This window comes from Chiloscyllium punctatum, chromosome 1 (assembly GCF_047496795.1).
Source record: "Chiloscyllium punctatum isolate Juve2018m chromosome 1, sChiPun1.3, whole genome shotgun sequence".
NCBI classification, from domain to species: domain Eukaryota; kingdom Metazoa; phylum Chordata; class Chondrichthyes; order Orectolobiformes; family Hemiscylliidae; genus Chiloscyllium; species Chiloscyllium punctatum.
In genome coordinates, this window is record NC_092739.1 from 144,746,002 (window position 1) to 144,760,073 (window position 14,072).

The window sequence follows — 14,072 nt, forward strand, 5'->3', positions numbered from 1 at the left end:
AGTTCAAATCCTTCAATCCTGGCAACATCCTTGTAAATCTCTTCTGAACCCTTTCAGGTTTCACAACATCCTTCCCAAAGGAAGGAGATCAGAATTGCACACAATATTCCAAAAGTGGCCAAACCATTTCCTGTAGAGCCACAACATGACCTCCCAACTCCTGTACTTAATACACTGACCAATAAAGAAAAGCATCCCAAATGCCATCTTCACTATCCTATCTACCTGCAACTCCACTTTCACGGAGCTAGGAACCTGCACTCCAAGGTCTTCTTTGCTCAGCAACACTCCTTCAGACCTTACCATTGAGTGTATAAGTCCTGCTAAGATTTACTTTCCCGAAATGCAGCACCTCGCATTTATCTAAATTAAATTTCATCTGCCACTCCTCAACCCATTGGCCCATCTGATCAAGATCCCAATGTAATCCAAGGTAACCTTCTTCACTGTCCAGTACACCTTTTGGTGTCATCTGCAAACTTAATAACTGTACCTCTTATGCTCACATCCAAATCATTTACATAAATGATGAAAAGAAAAGTAGAGGACCCAGCACCGATCCTTGTGGCACTCCACTGGTCACAGGCCTCCAGTCTGAAAAACAACCCTCCACCACCACCCTTTGTCTTCTACCTTCAAGCCAGTTCTTTATCCAAATGGCTAGTTCTCCCTGTATTCCGTGAGATCTAATCTTGCTAACCAGTCTTCCATGGGGAACCTTTTCGAACGCCTTAATGAAGTCCATGTAGATCGTATCAACCACTTTGCCTTCATTAATTCTCTTTGTTAACGCTCCAAAAAACTCAACCATGAGACATGATTTCCCACGCAAAAAGCCACGTTGACTATCCCTAATCAGTCCTTGCCTTCCCAAATACATGTACATCCTGTCCCTCAAGGTTCCCTCCAACAACTTGCCCACAACCGACGTCAGGCTCACTAGTCTATATTTCCCTGGCTTGTCCTTACCACTTTTCTTAAACAGTGGCACCAAATTAGCCAACCTCCAGTCTTCCAGCACCTCACTTGTGATTATTGATGGTACAAATATTTCAGCAGGGGACCCAGCAATCACTTCTCTAGCTTCCCACAGTTCTAGGGTACATCTGATCAGGTTCTGGGTATTTATCCACTTTTATGCGTTTCATGACATCCAGCAGTTCCTCCTCTGTAATATGGACTGATTAATATAAATATTAAGTTCTTGCAGTTAAAAGTAATCTATTGCTTACCAAAGTACCTCAATAATATAAAAGGCATTCTAAAAAAAAACTCCATAGGATATGTTACTGGCAAGGTCAGCGTTTGTTATCCATCCCTAATTGAGTGGAGTGGCTTGCTAGACCACTTTAGTGAGCAGTCAACCATGTTGCTGTTGGAGTTTGTAAGCTAGACTGGATGAGGATGGCAGATTTTTTTTCCCTGAAGGCAGTCGAGAACAGATGAGTTTTTACAAGAGTTGATTATGGTTTCATAACCACCATTCCTAAGACTAACTCTCAATTCCATCAACTGGGATTCAAACTCTTGGTCCAGAGGATTAGCCTGAACCTCTCGATTACTCGCCCAATATTGTGAAAACCACAACACTACCTCCCCTGGTTTACATCCAATATAAATGTATATTGTTATTATTATTTTCCTGCTTACTTTCATTTCCTGGTTAAAAGTTCAGACTGAAACTACTGCAGAGGCACCTAACTCAGCATTACCACCTCTCCTATTCCAAACATACAAAGATTTCTGTCCACAATGAAAGCACTTTTCCTCACCCTGTAACCTGCCCTTTGTACTCTGAGGTAACTCCCCACTTTCCCTGATTCTTACCTATTTTTTGCTCAAATTTATCATCCCATACTATTAAATTCCATCTGACACTTATCTGCTCATTCTGTGAGCCTACCTATGCCCTGTTGCAGTGTTTACATTGCACTTTTGTGTGATGTGAACATTGCCACAAAGGCTAGCATTCATTGCTCAGTCCTAGCTGCTCTTGAGAAATGTCTTCCATTGTGTCTTTTACTGAAGGTTATCTTTATATTTAGTCAGTGGCCATTTCCATATAGATTGCAAAAGTGTACAATTTTTTGATCTACAAATTTACAACTTGACATCAAGCTATGTTTCTTTTCTTGTACTATCCAGATCACCTGATGATTTTGGTTGAGAATTTGTGAAACCAGTGAATGTAATGTTTGTCATACGTTCACACTCTCTACTTTTTCAATTAAAAAAAAAATGAAGTGTGGGCATCACTGAGTAGGACATAATGTATTGCCCATCCCTAATTGCCCAGAGGGTAGTTAGGAGTCAATCACACTGATGTGTTTGGAATGACATGTAGGTGAGACCAGGAAGATGTTCTTCCCTAAAATGAACCAGTTTTTAAAAAAACTGACAATTGACAGTGGTTACAAATATATTTTGTAAAAAATTCAAATTTCACCATCTGCCTTGATGAGATTTAAACTCACATCCAGAACATTAACCTGGTGTTCTGGATTCCCAGTGACATCACCACTATACCACTGCCTCCCATAATGCAGTGATATGAAGAAATACTCACCATTCTTCTCAGGAGAATCTGTCTCCTTCCCCATTTCCTCCATCAGTTGTCTCCTTAGGTCATTTTTCTTGTGCTTCTTGCCGTTGTAATGTTGCTGGGCCATTAGTGGGTTGTTAAAAGAGGCACTGCACAATTTGCAGAATTTGTTGGAATCCTCCAGGTCCAAAGCTGTTGAAGGTGCTGTAGCAGCTTCTTGAGCAACCTCTGGCTCGCCCTTTTCCAGTTGCTCACTCTGCATAGACGTTTCCTCTGAAGGTGAACTTGCCACATTTGTGGTCACTGTGATTGAACTCAGCACTGAAATTCAAAAAATGGCTGCAATGATTCAAGGTAGCTTTCAAATATTACACTTCATATGACCATTTTTGAGAAGTTGAACAGCTTCTACTGGAGGAAAGCAAATACACTTATATCTGTAATGTTGTACAGCTAACAGATCATACTTATGTCCTAGAATCTGGGGCCATATAAGGGTGCAAATTATACACCATTTGATCAAATTTCAAATTTTCAATCTAAAAATAAATCAATAACATTCTTAAATAAGGTTGTTCCAATGAGAATGAACATATGAATTAGAAGGAGGCCCTCCAGCCCCTTGAATCTGTTCCACCATTCAATAAGATTGTGACTGATCTGTTTGTGCAGAACTAGACCATAGCAATCTATCCAAGTTAAGCCTTAAAAATTATTTTATAATAAAACCTATCCATTACACAATGCAAGGATTATGTCCTAAACTACTTACATGACAGGAATTATGAGAGTACAGTATTAGAGAGAATAACTGCATTCTGAACAAATGGCAGTTTTGTTAATGTATGTGGTCGGGGAAAGCTTGGAAATTTTAATGAAAGCAAAGGACTTAATGTGCAATATCGCATAAACAGGAGGTTAGGAGCTAAAACTACTGCACATGGGATGGGGGAATATACCAGTATGAATTAAGAATTGGCCGGAATAGAATAGATACACAACAAAGGATACTCAGAATGGCAGGGTGGTATTTAGTGGGATACAGCAATGGTCATTGCTGGGTCCAGAGCTGTTCACAATCTTTTTAATTGATCTGCATACAGGATCACATATTTTATTGATGAATATTGCACTTTTTATAGATTTGCTGATGACATGACAAACTGGGTGGGATTGCAGGTGGTGGGGAGAGCGCAAAGAGGGTTCAAGAGGATTTGGACAGGCTAAGTGAATGGACTAAAACATGGAAAATAGAATATAATGTAAATATGTTTAAACTCATTCATTTTGGCAGAAAACACAGAAAGGTAGAGTATTGCTTAAATGGTGAACATTTAGGATGTGCAGATGTCCAAAAAGACCAGGATCTCCTTGTCTATGAGTCACTAGCAAGTAGCATGCAGATGCAGTTATTAATTTGAAAGTCAAACAGTACGTTGGCATTTATTTCAAGGGAATTTGAGAACAAAGATATCTTGCTGCAATTGCATACAGCCTTGACCTTAGCTGGAATATGGTGCACAGTTTTGGATCCCTTATCTAAGGAAGGATATTCTTGCCATAGAGGGAGTGCAATCGAGTTTCACCAGATTAATCCCTAGTATGGTTGGAAGGTCTTATGAGGAGAGACTGAAGAAATTGGTTTGTGTTCTCCACAGTTCCAAATAATGAAAGACGACTTCATAGAAACGTACAAAATTCTTACAGGTTATGACTTGGCGAGTGTAGATAGTGTGTTTCCCCAGGCTAATGATTCTAGAATCAGGAGACATTTTATGGGAAAGTCCGTTGAGTGTGAATCCGTGAATCAAACTGGAGTTGGAGTCAATAGTTGAAGCCAATTGCAATGGTTCTTGTACAACAAGATATCAACTTGTCAGAGACCAGGAAATACTCTGACAAAATTAGACATTGAACATGACAAAGAAAATGGAATCTTCAGAATGAGCTCACTCTTACCAGTCTGTGGCTGTGTTACACACGGCTGCTCTCCGACAAGCTGTTTGAGCCGCTTTGCATGGATCTTGCCTTGGTAATGGGACTGAGCCACTATGGGGGATGTGAAAACCATATTGCACAAGATGCAAAACTTATTCTTGTCCACTTCTCCTGTCCCAGCATCCTGCAATCAAGCATCAGACACAATCTCAGTAAATACACTGACTGTCGATTTATTTGGCTATAAGTCTGCAGTCTGAACACCTACAGTACAGCAACTTTTTTATATTAAAAAAAGGTAAGTACATAAGTAACACCTCAACATTTCTCAAAGTGTTTCACATGGAATGAACACAGCAATGACTGAAATAAGAAAATGTGGCATCCACTTTTCTCACAACCAGCAACAGGATGAACTTTGAGTTGATGATGGTGCAGAGAAGCCTGTCATGAAGACAGCAGACTTCGGCAATTTTTTTCAATATCAAAAGATTAAAAACAGGATATCAAACCACACCTGAAAAGTCAGATAACAGCAAATTACCAGTCATAAAACATCTTGGTAACAGCACATTAAAAGGAAACTATCCATAAATATTTTTGACTAGTTATTAATTTTTGATTAGTTATTAATATACTACAACATCACCTTTTAACATGAGCACATTATGGCACATGATATCAAGAAACAGCTCTGGGCCTGGTAACAGTCCGGCCACAGTATCAACGACCTGTGCTCCAGAACTTGCCACACCCCGAGCCAAACTGCTCTAGTACAGCTAGGAGAAACTGAGGATGCTGGAGGTCAAAGTTGAAGAGTGTGGCACTGGAAAAGGTCAGGCAGCATCCGAGGAACAGGAGAGTCACCGTTTCAGGCATAAGCCCTTCACCAGGAATGAGGCTGTGGTAAAGTTACAAACTGCCATCTACTCAATGATATGGATAATTGCCCAGATCTGTCCTGCACACAAAAAGCATAATAAATCCAATCCGGCGAATAACCGCTTCTTCAGTCTACTCTCAATCATCAGTAAAGTAATGGATGGTGTCATCAACAGTGCTATCAAGCAGCACCTGCTCAGCAATAACCTGCTCAGTGACACCTGGTTTGGGTTCCATCAGGGTCACTCAACTCCTGACCTCATCACAGCCTTGGTTCAAACATGTACAAACTGCAGAGGTGAGGAAAGAGTAACAGCCCTTGATATCCAAGCCACATTTGCCTGTGTGGGGCATCAAGAAGCCCTTCCAAAACTGGAATCACAGTAAAACTCTCTGCTTGATGGAGTCATACCTGGAACAAAGGGTCAGTTGTGGTTGTTGGAGGTCAGTTTTCTCAACTCCAGGACACCTCTGCAGGAGTTCCTCAGGGTCGCCTCCTGGGTGCGACCATCTTCAGCTGCCTCAAAAATGACCTTCCCTCTATCATGAGGTCAGAAGTGAGATGTTTGCAATGCTCAGTATTTGTGACAGATACTGAAAATCAGCAAGACCTGGGCTATATTCAGGATTGAGCTGACAATTGACAAATAACATTCATGCATACAAGTGCCAGGAAATGATCACCTCCAATAAGAGGGAATCTAACCATTGCACCTTGACTTTGAATGGCATCATCTTCACTCATTATCAACATTCTGGGGATGACCATTTACCAAAACCTCCACTGGACTGACCATACAAATACTGTGGCAACAAGAACAATTCAGAAACTAGGAAGCCTACAGTGAGTAACTCACCACCTGACCACCCCCCCACTCCTCCCATCCACCCATCCCGGCATAAGTCAGGAGTGTGCTGGAATACACCCCACTTGCCTGGATGTATCAACTTCAAAAACACTCAAGAAGCTTGACATCATCCAAGTCAAAATAACCCAACTAATTAGCACCACATCCACAAGAGTCCACTCCTTCCATCACCGATGCTCAGAAGCAGCAGTACCTTCGAAACCCATGACCACTTCCATTGAGAAGGACAAAGGCAATGGATACATGGGAACACCACCACCTACAACTTCCCCTCCAAGCCACTCACCATTTTACTACTGCAACAAAACCCTGGAATTCCCTCCCTAATACACCTACATCAAATGGATTGGAGAGATTCAAGAAGGCAGCTCTCCACCACCTTCTCAAGGGCAACTAGGGTCAGGCAATAAATGATGACCAGCCAGCAAAGCTCATGTCTATGAGAACTTTAAATAAAAGCTGGTGGTTCACCTAGCTTTAGGTAGAGAGAGGAATAGGGTATTACAGAATTAGATTATGTTCTCCTTAATCCTGTGGTTTTAAACGATATCATTTTTAATTTCTTTATTAAAGGTCTTAAAACCTTAAAAACTTGTGTGATCTTTTAAATTGGTCACTGAAATTCAAATATCTTTTTGATCGCAAAACCCTAGTGGCACTTGGAAAGGTAGTGGTGAACCATTTTATCAAACTGCTTTGGACTTTGTGGTGAAGGTCCACCCGCAGTGCCGCAAGGAGTATGTTTCAGAAGCTTGACCCAGCTATGATGGAGAAACAGTAACATATTCCCACGGCAGATAGGTTACTTGAAGGCAGTGCTATTCCCATGCACCTACAACCCTTACAGTCTGGGATGCTGGAGGTTCTAGTTTTGTGGGGTGCAACCTTGGTGATAATCTTGGACACGGTACATTAAAAGTGCACCAATCTGAAGGAACTGAATGTATGACATAGGGAAGGCTTTTTAAAAATAGTTTTTCTTTCATAGTATATGGGCATTGTTCATAAAATTTGATACCCAGCCCCTAATTGTCCTACATCTAAATTACTTCCAAGACCATTTCGGATGGAAATTCAGAGTCACTAACAGTGGATCTGGAGTCAAATGTAATTCAGACCAGGTAAGATTTGCCAATTTCCTTCCCTAAAGGGGCATTTGTAAACTAAATGGAATTTTATGACAATCATGACAGTTCCATGGCACCATTATTCATGCCCCATTAAGTTGCACTGTTACATTCAGCATTTTGTAACTATATGACTTTCAACTTCAATTGAATTTAAATTTTATCAGCATCCAGGTGGGATCTACATCTGTATCTAGCCCCTGGATACTAATTCAGTTGCATTACTACAATTATACTGCTTTCCCCAAACTCTAATCAAACCGGAAGCTTTGTCCTGGACGGTGTCAAGTTTCTGGAGTGCTGTTGGAGCTGCACTGATCCAGGCAAGTGCAGAGAATGCCATCACACTCCTGATTTCTGACTTGTCAATGGTGAACAGGCATTTGGGAGTCAAAAGGTGAGTCACTCACCTATTTTTGTGGCTCAATACTTGGTTCAGTTGAGTTTCTGGGCAATGTTGAATTTAGGATTATGATGAATGGAGAATTTTGCAATGATGATGCATTTGGACATCAAGGGGAGATTGATATTTTCTCACTTATTGGAGACTGTCATTGTCTGACATTGTGTATGTGGTGTGACTGTTATTTTCCACTTATCAAACTAAACCTGAGTATTGTCCAGGTCTTGCTGCATGTTGATGCAGTCAGTTTCAGTAGCTGCAGACTTGAAAATGGAACTTAACACTACATAGTCAGTGAACATTCTTCTGACAATATGATGGTGGGATAGGTGTTACTAAAACAGCTCAAGATTATTGGGTTGAGGACACTGTCCTCAGGAATTCCTAAAAAAAGGTTTGGACTCTGAGATAATTAGCCTCCGACATCCACTACAATCATGCTTTGGACTCGGCATGATTGTGGGAGCCTGCCTAGTTCCTGATGCCTCAGGAGGTTTGAATGTCGACTGCAGAGTTTCAAACATCATCTGACCATAAATGTTAAAAGGCCTTTGGAGAGCCTCAGTGGCTGCTGCTTGCAGGCGGATAGCCCTGTCACACACATGTTCAGGCTTTGAGAAACATCCTAGAGCATGAACATTCAGGCAAACTGACATGATAGTCAGGGCTCACCTCCCATTAGGGTCTTAAAAGCCATCCAAAGGAAATGGTTTAGAACAGGACACACAATTTCAAAATAAAGGGCAAGCCATTTCAGATGGAGATGAGGAGGAATCCCTTCACTCAGGGGGTACTGACGTTTTGGTATTCTTGAACCCAGAAGACTGTGGGAGCTCAGTCATTAAGTATGTTCAAGACAGAGAGTGATTGCATTTTGACCAGAGAAGAAGACAAGGTTCCAATGGGGGCCTTGCAAATACATTATAACTGTTCGCTATTATTATAAATAAGACCATAAGACATAGGAGTGGAAGTAAGGCCATTCAGCCCATCGAGTCCACTCCGCCATTCAATCATGGCTGATGCGCATTTCAGCTCCACTTACCAGCATTCTCCCCATAGCCCTTAATTCCTCTAGACAACAAGAACCTATCAATCTCGGCCTTGAAGACATTTAGTGTCCCGGCTTCCACTGCACTCCGTGGCAATGAATTCCACAGGCCCACCACTCTCTGGCTGAAGAAATGTCTCCGCATTTCTGTTCTGAAATGACCCCCTCTAATTCTAAGGCTGTGTCCACGGGTCCTAGTCTCCTCGCCTAACAGAAACAATTTCCTAGCATCCACCTTTTCTAAGCCATGTATTATTTTGTACGTCTCTATTAAGTCTCCCCTTAATCTTCTAAACTCCAACGAATACAATCCCAGTATCCTCAGCCGTTCCTCATATGCTAGACCTGTCATTCCAGGGATCATCCGTGTGAATCTCGGATGGACAAATACTTGTCCATCTCCACTGCAAACTGAATTGAGAAACATCTTCATCAATGTGAAAATACCCACCTGGAAGCCAACAGCTACATTCTCTGTTTTGATTTTTTTTGATGGTGTTCCTTCTTCTTTATGCATTTGAAAGTAAGAGCGCACCTTGTTGGCGTGTTTTTTGCTCTTTAAAACAAAAACAAGTACAGGGAGTGTGTTTAACACTATTTTCAATTATTGTTAAACAGAAAGAAGCATTCATGTGTTAAGTGGCAATGGTGAGATGGATTAGAAGTGAGAAGTTAAGGTTAGAAGGCAACCTTAGGACAATATGTGGTCTTACATTGGTACGCAGGTCAACCAGCTTACAAACTCAAAACAATCACTGGGAAATCTTATTGCCAAATCATGTTCAAAATCACAAAAGTTCATGTTTGCTGCTGGTTCATTTTGCTTAGAGCAGGCTCATTCCACAAAACTAGTCAAGCCCCCACGTCAAATTTGAGAGATAATATCTAATGCACTTAGAGTCATAGAGGTGCAGAGCACAGTAACAGACCCATTGGTCCAACTTGTCCATGCCAACCAGATATCCTCAATCAATCTAGTCCCAATTGCCATGTATTTCGCTCATATCTTCCATATTTGAGGAAAGACATTCTGGCTATTGAGGGAGTGCAGCGTAGGTTCACGAGGTCAATTCCTGTAATGGCGGTACTACCTTTACTGAAAGACTGGAGCGACTGGGCTTGTATACCCTTGAGTTTAGAAGACTGAGAGGGGATCTGATTGAGACACAGAAGATTACTAAAGGATTGGACATTCTGGAGGCAGGAAACATGTTTCTGCTGATGGGTGAGTGCTGAACCAGAGGATACAGCTTAAAAATACGGGGTAGACCATTTAGGACAGAGATGAGGAGAAACTTCTTCACCAAGAGACTGGTGGCTGTGTGGAATGCTCTGCCCCAGAGGGCAGTGGAGGCCCAGTCTCTGGATTCATTTAAGAAAGAGTTGGATAGAGCTCTCAAGGATAGTGGAATCAAGGGGTTATGGAGATAAGGCAGGAACAGGATACTGATTAAGGATGATCAGCCATGATCATAAAGAATGGTGGTGCAGGCTCGAAGGGCAGAATGGCCTACTCCTGCACCTATTGTCTATTGTCTAAACTGTTCCTATTCAGTAACCATTAATTTGTGTCAACAAAATATTTAATATACTCAGAAACTGACCCGTTGTTTCATTGTACTAGTGAAAATATTACCTATCAGTTAAGTGTAACTTTTAACATAAATTTATTTTAAATCTGCTTGCTCATAGGTGTACGCCAATAGGTGTAGGCCAAAACATTTTTCTTAAAAATGTATTTTTTCTGTTGATAAATCCATATTCAGTATTAATAAAAATTATATTATTCTCATGCAATGTCTTCTGAATGGAAAGAATAATGCAGTTTATTGCACTGGCTCATGGGGTATTTTACATATTCAATTATAGAAATGAATCGTGAATTATAACCTAACCTGCACAATTGCCCGATTCTGTCTAAAGCCAAATCTTTACACTGAAGTTGTCCAATGCGTGGACCTTGGGTCAGAGTCAGACCATCCAAGGATCTCCCTATCAACCAGTTGCTGACATATACTTAATAATAGGTAGGTACAGGTGAAAGATTATGTAAGGAACTGCTCATCTGATTTATCAAACTTGCTCAGGCAACAACTTCCAAACCCACAATCACCGCCATCCAGAAGGACAAGGGCACAGGTAGATGGGAACAAATTCCCCTATAAGCGACTCACCATCCTGACTTGGAAATGTATCACTGTTTCTTCACTGTCGCTGGACCAAAATCACGGAGCTCCCTCCCTAATAGCCTCACTACACCAAATAGACTTGAATGGCTCAAAAGGCAGCTCACCACCATCTTCTCAACAGAAATTAGGGATGGCCAATAAATACTGGCCTAGCCAACAAAGTCCACAAGCCCTGAGTCAACAATGAAAAAAAATCACAGGCAGTTTCTCGTCCATGTTTGCTGATGATGGGGAGGCAACGAGAAGGTATGTGGTGTGAACAGTCAGGGATTTTCTGAGGCCTGGAGAGGTTGCTGAGGATTGTACAGGGGACAGGGTTGTACTCAGAGGCTTGTATAACAAGGCAGGTAGGGGCTGGAGTGTGCACCGGGTGGTGAAGGCTGCCAATCCTGCCAGAAGATGGTGATTGTCTGTATCTGCCTGGTCTAGCCATATGGAAACATTATTACACGGCCTTTGCTGGGCTTGTGTAGTAGGAGGTGCCCTCTCCTTTCCTTGCAGCCATACTAGCTGCCACTTTACAAGTGTCTCAGAGAGACAAGGCACCAACCCTAATGGGACATTAGTCCTAGTGGAAAGCTTTGAATTAGCTGCTGCCAGTAAAGTCCTGTCCCTTGATCCTGATAACCTGCTTAGATGTAAACCTGAGGGCCTGTTTCCAGTCCTGACAGCAAGATTTCAATGATTCCTAAAAAATACTTCATATTTCTATATTTCAATATTTTTCTCAAAATGGCACTTGATCTACTTTTGCTGCACTCTCTGAACTCCCAAGACACTCAATGTGCAGGAATATCAGCTGGAGTATAAAACACCCTGATCCTACCATGGCTCATTTTTTGCCTTCTACTAAAATTGTAACATATTCCAATTGTTTTCAAACAAAACTGCACCAACAAAATGTTCTTTGCAAGGGGTAGGTTTTGAAGCAGTGATTTCTTAGCTAATTTCACATGACTGCACAAGCAGCAGGTTGTACAGTATTGAACAGAGTCAAGTTCAGAGCCACAAAAGAAAAGTCAGTTACAGAGTCATAGAGATCTACAGTACGGAAACAGACCTTTTGGCCCAAGTCGTCTATATGTCCTAACCTAATATAGTTCATTCTGCCAACACTTGGCCCATATTCCTCTAAACCCTTCCTATTCATATACCCATCTAGATGCCTTTTAAATGCTGTAATTGTTCCAGCCTCCACCACTTCCGCTGGCAACTCATCCCATATATGCAGCACCACCTGCGTGAAAAAGCTGCCCCTTAGATCCCTTTTAAATCTCTTCCATCCTCTAAGATGATCGAAATGTTTGAATTTTGAGACCACTTGCCTATATTTAGAATATTCCTCCATTTATACTCAAGTGGGGTAGGCTGCTGACAGTAGAATCACAACTGATATAATTGAAGAATGGCCCTTAATTCCTGCTTCTAAAGACATAGCACTGTGTTTTTGTTAATACATAAATAAAGCCAAGAAGTAACACAAGAATAAACTAGGATCTAATACTGGATAGCTAACCATCTTCAGTAAACAACAAAGTCAAACTATGTCTAATTATCCACACCTATCGTTAACAGTAACTTCGTATCTGTTTATATCCTTTGCTACCATTAGCACTCCCTTTGTATTTTGCTCTGGGCATCCTTACCATCTGTTTCACTCACACCTCCTCCTTCTCAGTAAAGCCCCACATAGGAGGTTAGTGAGCAAAATCGGGGTGCATGATATTGGGGGCAAAGTACTGACTTGGATTGAAAATTGGTTGGCTGACAGGAAACAAAGAGTACTGATAAACAGCTCCCTTTCGGAATGGCAGGTATTGGGTACCGCAAGGATCAGTTCTGGGACCGCAGCTTTTTACAAAATATATTAATGATATAGAAGATGGTATTAATAGTAACATTAGCAAATTTGCTGATGATACAAAGCTGGGTGGCAGGGTGAAACGTGAGGAGGGTGTTAGGAGATTACAGGGTGACCTGGACAGGTTAGGTGAGTGGACAGATGCATGGCAGATGCAGTTTAATGTGGATAAATGTATGGTTATCCACTTTGGTGGCAAGAACAGGAAGGCAGATTACTACCTAAATGGAGTCAAGTTAGGTAAAGAGGCAGTACAAAGAAATCTGGGTGTTCTTGTACACCAGTCAATGAAGGCAAGCATGCAGGTACAGCAGGTAGTGAAGAAAGCTAATAGCATGCTGGCCTTCACAACAAGAGGGATTGAGTATAGAAGCAAAGAGGTGCTTCTGCAGCTGTACAGGGTCCTGGTGAGACCACACCTGGAATATTGTGTGCAGTTCTGGTCTCCAAATTTGAGGAAAGACATTCTGGCTATTGAGGGAGTGCAGCGTAGGTTCACGAGGTCAATTCCTGGAATGGCGGGACTATCTTATGTTGAAAGATTGGAGCGACTGGGCTTGTCTACCCTTGAGTTTAGAAGACTGAGAGGGGATCTGATTGAGACGTATAAGATTATTAAAGGATTGGACACTCTGGAGGCAGGAAACATGTTTCCGCTGATGGGTGAGTGCTGAACCAGAGGATACAGCTTAAAAATACGGGGTAGGCCATTTAGGACAGAGATGAGGAGAAACGTCTTCATCCAGAAAGTGTTGGGTGTGTGGAATGCTCTGCTTCAGAAGTGGAGGCACAGTCTCTGGATTCGTTTAAGAAAGAGTTGGATAGAGCTCTCAAGGAAAGTGGAATCAAGGGTTATGGAAATAAGGCAGGAACAGGATACTGATTGAGGATGATCAGCCATGATCATAATGAATGGTGGTGCAGGCTCGAAGGGCAGAGTGGCCTACTCCTGCACCAATTGTCTATTCTTTTTCAACAACATAAAAAGACCATTATTTAACTCCTTTTAGTTCCAAAGAACAGACTTTCTCTTAGGAATGTTGTGGAAGCTTTGGTGAGGGTGCAATAGAGTTTTATCAGGAAGCTGCCTGGATTGGAGTGCATTAACGAAAAGGAGAGGTTGGACAAAGTTAGATTATTTTTGTTACAGTGTCAGAGACTGAGGGGTGACTTGATAAAAGTTTATAAAATTATGAGAGGCATGGATAAG

General features: G+C 41.6%; 1 protein-coding gene across 4 annotated transcripts in view; it reads right to left on the bottom strand.

Annotated features, from left to right (window-relative positions):
* The window catches only part of LOC140480943 (zinc finger matrin-type protein 1-like), a 111,828-nt gene that overhangs the window by 11,415 nt on the left and 86,341 nt on the right, over positions 1-14,072 (bottom strand). For all 4 annotated transcript variants that reach the window (XM_072576577.1, XM_072576576.1, XM_072576565.1 and 1 more), the window contains 3 exons: positions 9,264-9,368; positions 4,502-4,664; positions 2,567-2,863 (listed from right to left, as the gene is read on the bottom strand). In XM_072576577.1, coding sequence (XP_072432678.1) covers positions 2,567-2,863; positions 4,502-4,664; positions 9,264-9,368 — 565 coding nt within the window. The remainder of the gene's footprint in view (positions 1-2,566; positions 2,864-4,501; positions 4,665-9,263; positions 9,369-14,072) is intronic.